This window comes from Carassius gibelio, chromosome A21 (assembly GCF_023724105.1).
Source record: "Carassius gibelio isolate Cgi1373 ecotype wild population from Czech Republic chromosome A21, carGib1.2-hapl.c, whole genome shotgun sequence".
In the NCBI taxonomy this organism is placed as follows: Eukaryota; Metazoa; Chordata; class Actinopteri; order Cypriniformes; family Cyprinidae; genus Carassius; species Carassius gibelio.
The window spans coordinates 22,067,133-22,084,988 of record NC_068391.1 but is presented as its reverse complement, the minus strand read 5'-3'; the positions used below and the strand labels follow the sequence as shown (position 1 = coordinate 22,084,988).

Below are 17,856 nucleotides of genomic sequence, written 5' to 3'. Positions count from 1 at the left end.
ATCTGGGGAATCGAGAGACTAGTCAAACGAGCTCTTTCTCACTCCGCCACTCCCCGTCGATGCCCCTCTAATCTTCTTTTCGTCCCTGCATCCGTCCGTCCGGCTGTCCTCCAGTGGGCTCATACGTCCAAATTAGCTGCCCATCCCGGCGTTAGGGGCACCCTGGCTTCCATAGGCCAACGGTTCTGGTGGCCCTCCCGCGAACGGGACACTCGTAGTTTTGTAGCCGCCTGCGCGGTGTGCGCACAGACGAAATCTGGTAACTCCCCTCCGGCCGGCCTTCTTAGACCCCTCCCCATTCCCTCACGCCCGTGGTCCCATATCGCCCTTGATTTCATTTCGGGTCTTCCCCCGTCGGCTGGAAATACCGTTATCCTCACTGTCATCGACCGCTTCTCTAAAGCAGCGCATTTTATTCCTTTACCCAAACTCCCCTCCGCCAAGGAGACCGCCCAGACTGTCGTTGAGAATGTTTTTAAGCTACATGGTCTACCTTCTGATGTCGTCTCTGATAGAGGTCCACAATTCGCTTCGCAGTTCTGGAAGGAGTTCTGCCGTTTAATCGGTGCATCCGCTAGCCTCTCGTCCGGTTTCCATCCTCAGACTAATGGTCAGGCCGAACGAGCCAATCAGACCATCGGCCGCATATTACGTAGTCTTGCGTTTCGCAACCCAGCATCATGGTCTGAACAGCTCCCTTGGGCTGAATATGCTCATAATTCGCTCCCGTCCTCGGCCACTGGGCTATCCCCTTTTCAAGCTAGTCTCGGTTATCAGCCACCCCTGTTCTCGTGCAAGGACTCGGAGTCCAACGTCCCGTCGGCTCAGGCGTTCGTTCAGCGCTGTAAGCGTACCTGGAGGAAGGTCAGATCCGCTCTTTGCCGTTTTAGAGACCGGACCCTACGTATCGCTAATCGCCGCCGAGTCAAGAGCCCTAGATATATTTGCGGTCAAAGGGTTTGGCTGTCTACTCTTAACCTGCCCCTCCAGTCGATCTCACGCAAATTGACCCCTCGTTTCGTTGGGCCGTTTCGAGTTTCTAAGATTATTAGTCCTGTCGCGGTCCGCCTCCAACTCCCTCCCAATCTCCGTCGTGTCCATCCTGTTTTTCATGTGTCTTGCATTAAACCGGTTATCCGCGCCCCACCCCGGTCTTCCACCCCCCCCGTTCAGGTTGAGGGATCCCCTGTCTACAGGGTTCGTAGATTATTGGACGTCCGCCGCCGGGGGCGGGGTCGACAGTACCTAGTGGACTGGGAGGGTTATGGTCCCGAGGAGAGAAGTTGGATCCCCTCCCGGGACGTTCTGGACCATTCGCTTATTGATGATTTCCTCCGCTCCCGCCAGGCTTCCCCCTTGGGAGCGCCAGGAGGCGCTCGTTGAGGCGGGGGCACTGTCATGATCCTGGTTCCCTTTCCCCTTTTCCCCTCCCCTCTCTGATGCTTTTTCTTCTCTTCTCTTTGCACTAATCTTTCTTCTCTCGTTAATCTCCTTCAGCTGCTCCTCATTGCGCTACTCTTCGCGCTTGGCTTCCCGCACCTGTTTCCTCTTCTCCTCTGATTAACACTCCTACTTCTTTTCCTTTCCTCCCTACCTGCCTTGCCAGATTATTCCCCTAAATACGCTTAACTGGTATGTCTTGTTCCCTGTCGTTTTGTCTAAGTCCTGTTTGTTCGGGGTGCTGTGTGTGTGAGCCTGGAAGTTTAGCCGCTGCTCGTCTCCTGACCTGCTGATCTCTCCCTCTCTACTGCGAGGTTGCGGAGCTGTCCACCGTACTCAATCCGCCGGGGCGGCCGGTGGCTTTTGCTTTCTCCTTTTGAACAAAGACGAGTTTTGGTTCCAGTTTTGCCCTTTGGGCTTTTTTTCTGTTTGCATTCCCTAATAATCTGAAGCTCCTGAGTTTGAACATTAAAGACAATATTTGCTCCGCGAATTGCTCTCTCTGGTCCTCTTTCCACACGACAAGCATGATGGGAATTCAGAAATGCTTGGCTTAGCTTTTGTGCAATTTCAGCTTTTGTTGTTTTTAGCCATTTCAACTGAAATTAAGTGTGTGTGTGTGTGGGGGGGGGGGGGGTATTCAAATTTGAGCCTATTGCACATTACACATTAGCTTTTACAGTGTTCTGAAGTGCTTGTGGAAAAATAGATGAGTCTGACGTCAAGGGTAACTAAGTGGAATGTCAAACTCCATGATATAGTCCAACAGCAATATATCTTCCCCATAAAATCTGATGCTTGCCAGGCCAGTTCTGACAGTTCATTTCAATAAAGAAGTCCAAACCTGTGTGGAAGCATAAGAGCCAAAATAAAATGGTGCCATTTTCTAGGGGATGTTTACCCTTCACACTTCCTGGCCTCACACACTCCAGGCATTATCAACAGAGGCTCTGTGTATAGACAAGTGTTCAAATACTTCCCTTGATCAGCAGATAGAGAGAAAGAGAAAACTCTCTCTCTAACACACACACACACACACGTACAGATAAGCCATTGTGCTCTCGTCCGGAGCACTGGGCTGAAGGCTAAGCCTTGGAACATTAACTACGAACTGCTGAACAGTTAGGAACTCATCTACTACAAGTCGTTACATCATGCTTATGTCTGTGACATTACAAGATTAAATATATACAAGATTCAATATTCCGTAACAAGATTATGCAATTTGAGTTTTTCCCCCACAAAGTATGTGAGGGAATGTGTCCAGAAAGAGAGATTTTGTAAGTGTGTGACCTTAATTGGAACAGGATACAGGAAGGCAAACATCTGATGTAATTAGTAATTGCTACATAATTACTCTGGCTGGCCTTACTGCACTACACACTGGTTTCTGTAGATACAAATAACATTGATATAGTCCCTATGTAAGATGAAAATGAACATACAGATGTTTCCATTAGAATATTCTGTTATTACTTTGATCTTTGGCAATTTTACTCCTTAGGAGATTTTGATAAAAAGATCAACAAATTGGTTAGAAATACATGTCAAGATATTATAACTTTAAATATAAAATCAAATAACAAAACGAAATAGTAAAAAATGTTGTACTTTTTTAAAGCATAACTACGGAGCCCCACACATGACATGCAAGAAAAAAGAAATAAATTGTGCACACTATTACTATTGCTAAATCATGAACACAATTTATAAATAGAGTGAACGAAATAGTAAATCGAGGGAATGCAATAGTAATCGTGTGCACGTTTTAGTACATTGAGGGAACAAATTAGTAAAACGTGCACACAATTTAGCCTAATATTTTTTCCTGCATGTCATATGCGGGGCTCCGTACATAACAACAGATTATTAAAACTATTTTTAATTAAGTGCACTTAATTTTTTACTTTTTTTTACTAGGATTATACCTTTTACCTTGTTTATCATTAATAGGTAGAGCATAGTGCTAGCAATGCTTATGTACTGCCATCCATTTCAAGAAAAAAGCATTGAACATTAAAGCTATGACTGGATCAAAAAAACACTAAATGGTTTACACAGTCAACACTGCACTGGCTCAACACTGCATTGGCTCCCTATCAAACATCGTGTAATTTTTTTAAATATTGCTTATTACTTATAAAGCCCTGAATGGTTAAGCACCTCAGTATTTGAATGAGCTCCTTTTACATTATAATCTTCTACGTCCGCTACGTTCTCAAAACTCAGGCAATTTGATAATACCTAGAATATCAAAATCAACTGCGGGCAGCAGATCCTTTTTCTATTTGGTACCTAAACTCTGGAATAACCTACCTAACATTGTTCGGGAGGCAGACACACTCTTGCAGTTTAAATCTAAATTAAAGACCCATCTCTTTAACCTGGCTTACACATAACATACCAATATGCTTTTAATATCCAAATCCGTTAAAGGATTTTTAGGCTGCATTAATTAGGTAAACCGGAACCGGAAACACTTCCCATAACACCCTATGTACTTGCTACATCATTAGAAGAATCTACGCTAATATTTGTCTGTTTCTCTCTTATTCCGATGTCACCGTAGCCATCAGATCCAGTCTGTCCAAGTCAGAGGGTCACTGCAGTCACCCGGATCCAGTACGTATCCAGACCAGATGGAGGATCATCACCTAGAAAGGACCTCTACTGCCCTGAAAGACAGTGGAGAACAGGACAACTAGAGCCCCAGATACAGATCCCCTGTAAAGACCTTGTCTCAGACTTCCACCGGGACAAGACCACAGGAAACAGATCATTCTTCTGCGCAATCTGACTTTGCTGCAGCCTGGAATTGAACTACTGGTTTCGTCTGGTCAGAGGAGAACTGGCCGCCCAACTGAGTCTGGTTTCTCCCAAGGTTTTTTTCTCCATTCTGTCACCGATGGAGTTTTGGTTCCTTACCGCTGTCGCCTCTGGCTTGATTAGTTGGGGTCACTTCATCTACAGCGATATAGTTGACTTGATTGCAAATAAATGCACAGACACTATTTAAACTGAACAGAGATGCCATCACTGAATTCAATGATGAACTGCCTTTAACTATCATTTTGCATTATTGACACACTGTTTTCCTAATGAATGTTGTTCAGTTGCTATATAAATAAAGGTGACTTGACTTGACACTAAATTATACTGAAAGGCACTGAAAACCCAATACAAAAATTTAACCTGAATATCAAATATGATTCAATGCCAAATTTTTCACTGAAATTTCTAATGTATTTCTAACTTTAAAAAAAGAGACATTTCCATTTCCAAAAATGAGGGCTGTCCACAGAAATCATAGACATCTAGTCACCCTATATTATGAAAAAGGAAGTAGGAAGCCAGAGCTTGATGTAGCCCATGGCATTTGGTAGGTTGGGCCTTTGACCTTTTGGCTAAAGATGCATGAAATGCAAAGATGAGAGTCCATGGTGGACGAACTCTTATCTAACCAAGACCAGCTGGCTGAGATTGTCTCCAAGGAGGGACATACACATTTGGACTGTAGTGATAGTTGTCCCGCTTGTTTCATAATGGTTTGTTACACATAAGAGATAAATCAGTGATGCATCAGAAATGCGTCTAGACATCTAGAGGATGACACTGAGGTGTGATCAGTAAATCAATCTGGCTGTCTGAACCAGGCAAATTACAAATAATTTACAATATCACAATCGAGTTTGTTGATCTGATGTCCATGGAACAAATAATAACCTTGTTTAATAAAAATAAAAGCTTGATCTAAAATTCAAACTTTTTCTTTGATTTGCTCACATTCACAAAAACAATATGGCTCAGTATTTTAAATTATACTTTATTTAATATAAAACAAACAATAAACAAATAAATTAAATAATTCTAAAATAACTCTCTTAAGGGGAAATTTATAATAACATTGTTTGATTGTTACAATGAGGAATACACAAATGGAATGTCATGTGTTTTATCATTCTTGTTTTGTTTTGTACGCAAAGAATGTACTCTTACAATTCTGTTGGTGTCATGGACTGCTTTGAGCATTTCTTTCTTATTTAGAGGTCATACATCACTGTAGCTGCCAGAAAAGAAGACTTGATCGAACTGAACAGTTTTGCTCACATTGGAGAAATCAACTTGGATACTTATTTGGAGTATGCACACCAATTGTCCCAAAGTGTCCCCAAAGGGATCTGTAGGAGCATCCCTAGCTAAGAATGTAAAGTACAGGGTAAATTAACTTGAAAAAAGCCATTGGCTTCTTATCAGCTTGTGGGATGAGGCTTTGCATTCCCTGAAGGACATTGCTGAGTTTGTTTTGAAAGGCCAGCATTAGCATTTGTATATTAAAAGATAAAGATGGGCAGCTGGTGCTATTAGCATAATAAGGGGGCTTTCTCATTTGCACACAGGCATTAGACAGCCCCCCAATCACCTTAGCCAGCAGTCACACATTACATCTGCATGAGACCATTTTCCACTTAGGCATATGCTTGGACCCTGCAAATAAACTGTGGGGGTTAAAAAGTTACAGCCAAACAATTTGAAATCACCATTTCAAAAATCACCATTTGAAATGATTCAATATCAAGGCATTGCACATTCAGTTGGGTCCTTTTCTTCTGTACAGTCCTGACAATGGAAGCATTGCTGGTCCCCGCAATGTCTCAGTTTAAATTGGATGAATGGCTGAGGAGAAGCCCATGACAACCCATGCTTACCAAACGGTGAGGCATGAAATGAACAGAACAACAGGAAGTTGAGTGCTCAGAGGTTTAGCCTTGCCAGTGTACAATATTACGAGGAGCGAAAAATAGCTATTGTAAATGTGTCAATGATATGAAGAAGCATTCAGGGATAGCTGCAGAACAGATTTACATTATTTCTTCACCTAACACCTTCACTTTAAATCATTTAGAATAATTTATAAAATGTAATTGTCTTCTGTAATGATATGTACATAAAATATTTTAAGATATTCACAGGAAATCAAAAATCATATTAACATGCAAGATCCTGAGATTTAAGATAGATATTTAAATAAAAATAATAATATAATTTTTTATAGAGAGATATTTATATTTATCAATGATATCTGCTTTTTATATCAAAATAAATGTTCTCTTTAAAAAACTCTTTTTAAAAAATTATTATTATGGTTTGAAAACACTTCTGTATGCTGCTCCAATGTAGCTTTCTTAACAGCAGGAACCATTCAATAAAATATTTTAACAAAAAAGCTCATGACCAGACCTGTTTCTCTCTAAAAACTACCAATCACCAAATTTCATAGTGCGAAGCATTGTTATAATGTTCTTAGGCAGAGTAACAAAGGTGAAAATCCTTGTACCGTTTTTCATACAAGAGTTTCCATAGCAACATCTGATGTCCACAAGCTTGTGCCAAAAAGGACTATCGCATTGTTATCTTTAGGTCCATCTGAGAGAACACGTCGTGGTAGCCAATGAGGCATGGGTCAGTTGACATAGCATCATGGGTAAACACTGAATCATTGTCTGAAGAGCAAGAGCTGGAGGTGTCCTCACAAGATGGGGAATACTGTTCGAAAGGAGTGGATAGGTCCAGGTACTGAAAATGTAAAAATAAAACTGGTTTAGTGGTTTGACTATAAAACAACATTGTAATACTCAAACCTTTGTCTAAATAGGTGTTTACCTCATCTGAAATGGACACCAGCACCCTATCAAGCTCTTCCACAAGCTGTTTGAATGTTGGTCTTTGTGTTGGTACTGCATGCCAGCACTCTCTCATCTTCATGTAGCTATAAAAAATGATATGAATATAAGTACATAACCTCGAGGACTGAAAATATTAAAAAAATTATTGGGTGAACACATTGATGCTTACAGTTCATGGGTGCAGTTAGAAGGTTTGTCCATTCGATGACCTTCCTTCAGCAGCTTAAAAAGCTCCTCTACTGGTATCCCAGGGTATGGTGATCCTCCCAAAGTGAAAATCTCCCACATCAAAACCCCGAAAGACCAACTGAGGAAGCAAGAGATCAAAAATGTCAGCATACCATGTAAGGTAATCAGCTTGAACTGTACTATTTCAATCATCTTCCTGATTACATTTTTAGCCATTATGACAAATTTATTAGTCATTAAAAACATCCACCATCACGATTCAAATGTACTGATGCATTCTGGTTAATCTGAACGGGCTGACATTCCTTGAAGGGGGAACCCTGCTCAGCTGATTCTTTGGCATAGCTGAAATGATTAGTCAGACTTACACATCACTCTGGTGTGTGTAGACTCTGTCAAACAAGGCTTCTGGTGCCATCCATTTCACTGGCAGACGTCCCTGAAATTGGAAACAACAGGGCTGTGAGTGGGACAGTTAGTTGCCACACAGACAGAGCCAAAGCACTCCACTTCCTTTAGATCCACAAAAATCCTTCACTAACCCCCCTTTTCCTAATTATCTTCTATTAAGCTGTCTGCCAATCAGCATGGACACATTACACATCTGTCTTTAAAAGCATTACGATTTTAAAACGGCACATAAAGGTTCATACAGCCCTGCTTACAAATGTGCTGTCATCAAAACAGCAAAAACATCTAGCTACAGTTCTAAGAAAGTCTTGAATGTAATTGTTACTTACATTAGTGGTTTTTTTGTAGTAATCAATCTGATGCACTCCTCTTGCCAAACCAAAATCTGCGATTTTCATCACATTGTCCTCTGTCACAAGAACATTCCTTGCTGCTAAATCTCTGTGAATGCACTGGTGAGAAAAGAAAAGAAAGAATTCTATTTAGTTGAAATGGCCCAAACAATGTTTTGGCGACTCTTTTCAGCTTCTGGTAAGCAGATAAACATGTTTACAGTGAGGCTAGCGTTTTGATCCTGCAGATGAAACCAGATGAAACCTCACAATGACAAACTACTTTCTATGTGAGAAATGTTGTATAAATCAACATATAGTGAGCAACATTTGCAAAACTTTAAACAAGCCTAACTTTAAATAGATTTGGGCTTCACAGAAAAACAACACAGAACTGGTTTCTGATCTAAATGCATGTCATTAAGTTTTGGTTTTCATTTGAAATAGTAGCGGTATTTGAGGATAGAAAAAGAGGACGAAAATGGTCCCTGGTTTGTGGTCCTTAATGGAGGGGTTTCAGACGACTGCATTCTTAGCAGGCCACAAAAAGCTAGTAATACGATCCAGTGCACAGGCGGGTCCGAGCGGCTGCTTGCTAACAGATTTATGGCAGTGCTAAAAGGGACAAAGCCCACAGAGACAGGATGGACGCAGTGGTAAACACGACACACCACCACTCCACTAAGGAATGCCGGGCATCACGTGTCAGACGGGTTGATAAAAAGGGATGTGTTGATAAGATTTGGGGGGCTTATTTCAAAATGAAGCTAATTGAGCCGTGCGATCAACATACTCTTCTAGAGGCCAGGTACTCCATGCCCCTTGCGACTTGGTAGGCACAGGAAACTAGGTCTTTAAAGGTGAGCTGTTCTTCAGGAACCTTGGTCACATCAAAGGTGTAGTCCATGCCAGGAGGTCGACGTGCTCTGAGATATTCCCGTAGGCTACCCTTAGATGCGTATTCAACCAGCACATACAGTGGACCTGAACCAGAAATACAAATTTTAAAAATTTAATTGAAGTCAAATGGCCGAATGAAATTCATACAACCATGAGATGCCACAGTGTTCAACTTACCATCCTGTGTGCAAACACCAAGAAGATTTATGATGTTCTTGTGCTTCTCCATCACCTTCATTAGCTCCATCTCAGAGATGAGGTCTGCCAGGTCTTTATCAGTTGCATCGTCTGAAAATTACCAAGAATTCCTTCTTAGACTGCAATTCAAAAATGCTCCACACTTTAATACAATGAATGTAAGTACAAACATACCTTTTAGCATTTTAACAGCTACAGTTGCCACTTGATCTTGACTCTCTTTGTTTATCCCATAAGCTTCTGCTCTCACCACTTGACCAAAGCAGCCCTCTCCAAGTGGTTTGCCTAATGTCAAACTGGCACAAAATCATATAAATAAATATTCAGTTCAGCATCATATAAAAGGAAACGTTTTTACAGCTATGATTGCTGGTACTGCATACTTCTCTCTTGGAAACTCCCAGTCAGGGTCATAAGGCAGTTCAAACTCCATAACTCCAGCCAGCATTGGGGAACAACTGGAGGAAAGACGAGCCACCCTCATCAGTGACGCACTTGATTTTCCGGAAGAATTGGACTCCACTGAATACTATGATAGGGTCCAAAACATACAGGATTAGAATCCACAACGCTCTGTTGAATTCCACCTTCTTGGGGAATTATCATTAGGTTTGTTCAGAAGTGTCATCTTACCTGTCTGCGTAGAGGAAATTTGGAGAGTTTCTGCACTGGGAGAGTATCAAAAGGCTCCTGACTGGGATGAACCTGCATTCGGCAGAGGACCACTATGACAATGGCCATCACCAGTGCAAGGAAACCAGAAGCATAGATGATGATGTCAGTGTACTTGGCCTCCATAAGGTCCATCTCCTTGGTCACATCCTCCTCTGTGGAAATGACAAGATTTCATTACTTGCACCTCTGAGTCTCAAGTAATTTTTAGGATTTGTGTGATCAAAGTGTCTATACAAACCTACCTGATAACACTGTAAGCCAAGCAGACTGATGAGAGAAACCAATAGAATTTCCTGCCAAGCAGGTGTATTCTCCTGCATCCTCCATTGTAATATTTGTAAGATATAAGACTTCAACTTCAGACATGTTCAAGCTTCCAGTCTGAGATGTTGGAAGAAACAATCAACATTTTAATGCTTGATCACTCCACTATGATCTGTTTTACCTCTAGAAAAGTATAATGGCTGATTTTTTAAGTACCTTCACAATCTTCACGTAAGGAATGCCATCAGGGCCATAGCGGCTGCCATTCATCTCTATGTGTTTTAGCCACTGGATGTGAGGCTGGGCATCACTGTAGACTTTACACAGGAACTGGGCATCTCCACCCACTACAGCTGTAGTGTTTTTGGGTAAACCAGCTTGAAGGATGGGCCTGTGTGGGGAGCGTTCTGAAAAAAGAAATTGGAAGGCTTAGTAGTTTTCTACACTATATCTAAAAATATTTAACAAACGTGTTATCAAAAACATCCTACAAAATAATGTTGCCTATAAAAGTTGACATTCAAGAGCATTTGAAGAAAGATACGGCACAGGGATAGACAAGCGGGACTTCCAAAGCTGATCAGTGCTCACTAATTAGTTCCATTAAGGGATTTTTAGAGCCAGGCCCATGTGTTGGGTTGCTTTGAAGTCAATGGGCTCTTTATTCTCTGTTCTTTCCTCCTATCTGCTAGGACACACCAGTTGACCCCACGCCGGACTCTTAACAAACAGGTCAGGTAGAAAATTGGTCTGGACGCCTCAAACCACAGCGCCTTCAGGCATGTACCATACAAACCGATGCCAGCCCCCACCTTATATTCTCCTGCTGTGATGATATTTATTGCCCTCTTCCAGTGCAGATCTTAAATATCTGTATAGACATGTACAGACTAGAGTGAACTCTCTTGCCTGTGGTGTAGCAGTGTAGCCTGTGGCTCTCTCTGAGGTGCATTTGGTGCCTGTCTTGCTATGTGACGCCAATAAGCTGCTGGTACAGGATCTCACTGATTTGATGTTAAGTGCCTCTGACATTTGCTAAGCATGACAAGCCTGCGATGGCTCCTCGTGGAGCCAGGCGGCTGTCTAGAGCAGGCAAGCAGAAGCCCTCTTACCCAGTACGTCCAAGAGGTAGGTGTGAGTGATGGACCCATACTTGTTCTCCAGCACACAACTGTAGTTCCCACGGTCTGAGGGAACCACACTTTCCATGACCAGGCTCCAGTGCTGATGTCGTAGCTACAAAGACAAAGTGGTAACATGTGAAAATGAGGTGATACTGATATTTACTGTGAGATTTTAAAAAGTTCAATTAATTGCTAAGTCTCCAATAGACAAAAGTAACAATCACTCACCTTTATGCCTCCGATACGGTGTTCTCCTCTGAATTCTCTGCCATTCTTTAGCCAGCGAATGGTGGGTAGAGGGCTCCCTGTGGCAGGGCAGCGGAATTTGACAGTGTTTCCAGCTGGGACTGCATAGAGCTTCTTCTCCATTCTTTGAGTGTGAGTCCAATATGGTGCTAAAACGTATTATATAAAACAACGGTTCATTTCAAGCTATCACTATAAAACTAAAATGGAGCTGAACGTAACTGAATTTGTAGTTACAATGAACACTAACCTCTGGAGATGTAGACCTGGTCATTTTCGGTCTCAGGACCAGCATCTTCAAGGCCATTGTCCTCATCGTCATCTCCTGATCCTGCAGCATCTGCAAAGAAGCAGTAAGTGTTCATCTTATTATAAAACCATTCAAAAGAAGAGTTATTAATGAAAAAATACAAATCTGCTGAAAGGTCAACATGTGCACAGAACGTACCTGCCACTGTGATAGTGAAATTGCGTAGAGCTTCTTTAGTACCACGCAGTATACACACATACACTCCCGAATCTTCATAGGTGACATCAGCAATCTCCATGACTGCTGCCCTTATCTGGATACGAGTATTGTGTTGCACACGTACACCACCCTTGAACCACTGGACAGTACCAGGATGATTTGTATCACAACGGAGTTTTAGTACATCTCCAAGCTCTAGGAGTAGATGCTCTGATGTCTCCTCAGTTGGTTTTTCAGAAACTTCTAGGACAAAACATGACAAATAAAGTTAATAATGGCAACATTATCACACTAAACTTAAGTTTACTCCTTTTACTGACTTTTCCACTATAGTGGTTAGTATTGTCCTCCTAAATACTAATAAACTGGTTTTCATGGCAGTATAATGCCAACGGCTGACCTGTCAGAGAATGATGGAAGATCTGCCCTGATGAAGAGAAGGTCAGATGATATTGGATGATATGGCTTACCTGATAAGACTTTCACCCAGGCAGAGCGAGTAGTTTGACCAACTGAGTCTTCCACTTTGCATACATACTCCCCAGCATCTTCAACTGAGACATTCACTAAAGGAAGAATGTTGATTTTGGAGAGGTTCTCAAGAAGAGGCTGTGGGGATAATAAATGTAAACATTACTCCCTCTTTCCTGAAAACAGAAAATATGCATAATAAAGGGTCTTTAAATCACTTTCTCACCGTAAGCGCTGTAAGAAGTGGTGATCCATCAGGCCCCAGGTGATTGCTGTCTTTCTTGAACCACTGGAGACGTGTTGAAGCTAGGTTTTTGTTAAAGCTAAGTTTACACACCAGCTTCACATGTCCTCCAACCAACACAGTAGCATTCTCAGGAAATCCAGGAATAAGCATTGGTCGAGAAACTCGGATATCTGGCGGAAAGATAAAAGGAGGTTTTGAACAACTACTACAGTAATTAGACTGTAGTATAATCCATATTTAATAAACACATCTAATTAACATAACTTCTCACTAATTGCTAACCACAGCCTTTCTCACAGAGATCACCACTGTTTTGGAGCAAATCAGGCAAACAAAGCCACAAACAAAAGAGAGAACAGAAACACAATTCTCAGCGGAGAATGACCTAACTTTGACTTCACAGCAGTGTTCCTTGTGGCCCGGAGGTGAATGTGATTTTGAACATTTGAGTGAACAACGCCCCCTAACCAAGCAATGTCACCTCCATCACTGAAGCATAACATTGTTCCACCAATACACTAATGAACTTCACTGAATACAACTAGGGCCTGGCCGGTATCTGACCCTAAATAGGGTGTGAATGGTCAGCAGGAAAACAAAAGACAAGCTAAACAAAACACACAAACACATGTATAAACCAAAACTATACTAGTCTTTGAGGCTCATGCAGTATCCATTTTTCTAGTTTTAGAGTCAATGGTGTCATAAGAAGGTGTTGCAATCCTGAAGGGTCATACACTACAAATGAGCTATTTGAAAATCACTTTTCCTTTTAGAAAATGTGAAATTTTATAAAGGTCTATATATCTATATTTAAGCTATAGAGTTTATTATAACCTCTACAATCCACAATGACCAGTGCTATTTCTGAATTGAAAATAAGGGATTATATTACTTAGCTGCAGATAAATCAAATTATTACTACATAAAATGCTCATATTTGTACTTCACCCTAAACAAGTTAATTTCTGCCTCTTCTTGTTCTTTAAGCTCTGAATTTCTCACTTGTCAGGGTGGCTCTGCCCATTAAAGTCTTACAGTTTTCAAATAACTTTAATTTCTCCTGGCAGGAACTTAGTGGGACATTGTTGGGCTGCACCACAGGGTTTTTCAACCTTTAGCACCTTCCTAGCACTGAATGTAGCTCACAATTGTTCAGAAAGAGATGCTTTTAACAAACATTTTACCCCAGTCTTCAGAAGGGTCTACATCTGTTCCCTTCATTCTCTTGAACTCAGAGTGGTGCACTCAGGCTAAGCATATCAACAGCACAACATAAAATGTCACATAAAGCTTATGGCTAATACCATGATTTAAAACAATCCTCTGATTTGTTTCTATGAGGCTTTTCACACACACAAACACTATGAAAACCTTATTAACTCTTGGAGATAATTGGACACGACAGGTACAAAATCTTCCTGGCAGGTATAAAGTATAACACAGTGTTTGTAAAATTAAATAGGAGACTCATCTTTCCCAACCCTCCTAGCATCCCACAATCCCCTGTTAACGGCACTGGGCCAGACAGATTTACACTTCCGAGCCTCGGGGCTTTGGCAGGATCAGGTAGCACTGTTTATGGCTCAAGGAAATACTGGGATTGTTTTACTCTCTAAACGATTACATCCCCTTCAACTTCCCCTGGACTTTTTTATATCTCAGCTCCATTTATCATACATTGAATATTCATCATATATTCAAACCATTCATTCGAGAGTGTCAGATTAGATGCATTATGGATTTGGATCTGAGTGATTTAAAATGAAATTGTTTATTTTAATCCATACCTTTTGCCTGGACTTCCCCAGATGTTATGCTTCTTGAAAACACTAGTTCCGTCAAGCAGATGGTAATGAAAACCTTAAAGATGCTCAACATCTTGCTGGTGTAATGTTTGTAATTGTGTGAGACAGCTGGTCAGCTTCAAATGCTGACTCCAGGCATTGGCAACCTCAGTGCAGTCACAAACCTGAGAGAAAAAAACAGCCGATTTGCAATTCACAGAAGCTATGGTGAAAAAATTACATTAATGCATAATACATTGCACATCCCAACCCTGCCCACAAAATCACATTTGAAAATGAATGTCCTGTTGTGCACCTATATCATTGTTGGACAATGTCTATGTCCCTCGTGGACATGAATAACCCTAAGTTACGAATGCGCAACAGTTAAGGACAGTTGTTTATGAATGGGACATGTAGAACGTGCTTTTAATGGGTCGTTTCTATAAAAACACATGAATTGGATCCTGTACATCTATGACTGCAACATCCAATTGCCCAAATACGAGCTATTCAATTTAAGTAGCCTACTTTAGAACTTTTAAACATTTAAGATATTTAAACACAATTCGTGTACACATAACTTATTTACTCACTCCAAATGTGTTTTAAAATAATTATTTCGCTCAGAATATGAGATGGGGTAAATAAGACCAAACGTGAAATGAGAGTTTGGTTAAGCTAAATAAATCTATATACAAGTGTGAAACCACTTTAATGAAAGTCATTCTGAGCCCAAGTAAGTAAACCTAAACCGAATTAGAGATAAATAGGCTATATAAATCAACTGAAATTAGATATGAACTAGATTAATCAACAAGAATATGTATTTCACGAATACAATATATTGTTGTTTTCATATTAAATTCGTCAAATGTACAGAAATAAAGCACAAGTTCAAATTAAACAGTATTTGATTTACAATCTAATCACTGCAAGTCCCTAAAACACATATTTTTCAGTTGAATTTATCTGAAACAACAGGTTATTTAATAAATACCAATAAAATTATATTCATACAAGTAATCTGATCCCAGTTTAACCATATGCATACAATAATTTTACCTATTTTCGTGTGCCCTTTGCCTGGTCCAAATAGGTTCGGAATTCTTAGTGCCCTCGGATCTTGGTGGCCCTCGAGACACTCATGTGTCCATTTTTCCCCTCACCGTGCCAGAATTATTTATCCTTGGAAATCCAATAAGCAACTTTTGGGAAAGTCTGAGTTACACTGGTAAATCCATCAAAAATAAAAACCAATAGGCTGATTGCACACGCGAAGACTACTAATCTTCAGATTCAAAGTCCAGTGCTGCTTTTCTTTGATAAGCTTCTCCGTGTCTCGCGCTGTGCTCGTGAGCGCTCCCGAGTCCAAAACCCGCTATATAGCTATCCACAGAAATTAACAACACGGAGGATTTAGAACGTGTCTCCTTTTCTTCTCAATATATTTAAAAAAACATGTCTTAGACTGTGTTAAGGAAAGCATCCAATACCAAACACAGCGTCCCTCTGTCTTTTTTTCACATGAATAATGTGAATTGCCCGTAATGACAGTGGATTGGGGTTTATATCTCTCTCTCTCTCTCGCTTGAGTTCCTGTAGAATGGTTTGCTCCACACAGTTTAGGTGAGTTTAAAACTGAAGAGTCTCTATCTGGATACTCAATGCTTACACTCTGGGGCAGAGCAAGCGTCTCCCTGGGAGTGGGAGACAACAGCACTCTTGAGGGGAAGGTTCACAACAATGGACTAAAACCAGAGGGAAAGAGAGGGGGTGCGGGGGTTAAATCCCCCACCCACAAAAACAAACCCCATCAATACTGGCTACTTATTTTATGATAGATAATTGATTTATTAGTGGGTGATGCTAGAAAGGTCTTTTAGAGATATCGCGTTTTAGAGAAGAATAACCAACTTATTTGCAAGACGTCAGACGTTTATTCAAAATAACACATTATTATAACAAAGTTATCCGTTTTGTTTCCTGACGTCATCGCATTTACTACAGCAGGCAGTGAAAACTTTAAGATAATTGATCATGGCCAAGTTTCCGCGACTGTGCAGGTGTTACAATGAACTAAAGCCGAAGCGGAGAGAGTGAGGCTTAAAAAGAAACGACACGAATCTGAGGGAAACACTTTGTTTGAAATGATCCCGTTTCTCTCATTCATCAACGGTCTGTGGCATAACAATCCCTGCGGTCAAGTACATGGAGAAGCTCTCTGACACCTTTCATTACACACATCCAGTGCACATTCATTTCACGCGCAAATGTCTAACTGATAGACATGATCAAAGGCGTTATGCTGATCAAAGGCTACACATCAATAATAATAATAATAATAATGATAATTATATATATATATATATATATATATATATATATATATATATATATGTATGTATGTATGTATGTATTTATAATTAATTAATACATACATTCATAAAAGACACATTTCACTTAAATCAATCCGTAACATAGTATGAAAACATTTTCAAAACTAAAACCCCCCAAACCCATCTATATTAGATAATACATTTTAAAAGTAGAAAGAATATTTAGCATGCTCTAGAATCATTCTAAACTGGCCAAATATTTATTATAGAAATAGTGCCAGACACACTGTTGGCCAGGAAGAAGTGTGCTGCTCAGTGCATGCTGTGACCTTACAGCTCTTTATGCACAACTGCACTGTTGCACGCTGGGCAGAGTGGCTGGCTTTCTGCAACTTCGATGAATTAAAGTGATTGTTCATACTGAAAAGCTTGCAGTCTCCTGTCTTTTCTTTGATTCCTTCTGTTACTCACTGTCCATCCTACTCTTTCCCTCTGTCTGTTTATCTCTTACTTTTCCAAACGTGGTTCTCATGGCCTCCCAAAAAACTGCTGACACTCCCCTGAACAATGCCAGATTTTCCCCCACCATCGTCCTCTGCTTGTGTCTCCAAGGCTAGAAATTAAAGCACACTGGAGCAACAATCGACCCCTCTCTCAAATCCCACTGCCTGGTCTTTGTTATGGCCTGCTGAATGTGAATGCCCCATTAAAGCCTATTATCTGAAGCTTCTCCGTTGCCCTGCAGATCCACTTCCAACCATCCCCTCAAAAGAACTCTGTCCCGAAAGCTTTTATTTGTCCAGGGTAATCAGGTACACAAATTATTTCACAATTATAAATAAGGGTTTAGTCCTCAAAAATATAAAAACCAACTGCTTTTGCCTACGGAAAGTGGATTTTTCAGAATTAATAGTCCAAAGGCACAAATAAACAGCAAAAATGGAAGCTACAAAAGAAGGTCATGTCCGGAAGAACACCTATGACGTCAGCCATTTCACATCACTCTCATCAATGCAAGAATCCATGAAAATATGTTGTCTTGGGTACTTAATAGTTTCCCTCCAATGAAAAGACCTACAC

The 17,856-nt window shown here is 40.7% G+C and overlaps 1 protein-coding gene across 2 annotated transcripts; it reads right to left on the bottom strand.

Annotated features, from left to right (window-relative positions):
• Window positions 1–5,243: 5,243 nt before the first annotated feature.
• On the bottom strand, window positions 5,244–16,182 carry LOC127941418 (fibroblast growth factor receptor 4). Of its 2 annotated transcripts, none has more exons than XM_052536427.1 (20): window positions 15,503–16,182; window positions 14,441–14,622; window positions 12,630–12,820; window positions 12,403–12,541; window positions 11,912–12,172; window positions 11,714–11,803; window positions 11,446–11,612; window positions 11,206–11,329; window positions 10,310–10,500; window positions 10,072–10,210; window positions 9,788–9,981; window positions 9,538–9,683; window positions 9,329–9,450; window positions 9,134–9,244; window positions 8,850–9,040; window positions 8,054–8,176; window positions 7,682–7,752; window positions 7,294–7,431; window positions 7,102–7,207; window positions 5,244–7,014 (listed from the first exon to the last, which is right to left on the bottom strand). In XM_052536427.1, exons 2-20 carry the CDS (start codon window positions 14,529–14,531, stop codon window positions 6,838–6,840), a joined length of 2,772 nt encoding a protein of 923 aa, XP_052392387.1. In that variant the 5' UTR covers window positions 14,532–14,622; window positions 15,503–16,182; the 3' UTR covers window positions 5,244–6,837. The 2 variants fall into 2 exon arrangements, with proteins under 2 accessions (XP_052392387.1, XP_052392386.1); XM_052536426.1 differs by having other exon boundaries at window positions 11,912–12,175; window positions 15,503–16,181.
• Between the last annotated feature and the right edge of the window lie 1,674 nt (window positions 16,183–17,856).

Bases quoted from the DNA above. Each gene is read 5' to 3' on its own strand.
- LOC127941418 (XM_052536426.1), bottom strand. From the start codon at position 14,531: ATGTTGAGCATCTTTAAGGTTTTCATTACCATCTGCTTGACGGAACTA. The intron at 12,542-12,629 runs GTGAGAAAGTGA...TTATCCCCACAG, and splicing joins CACTTCTTACAGCGCTTACG to CCTCTTCTTGAGAACCTCTC. The intron at 9,041-9,133 runs GTAAGTTGAACA...TTTCTGGTTCAG, and splicing joins TGGTGTTTGCACACAGGATG to GTCCACTGTATGTGCTGGTT.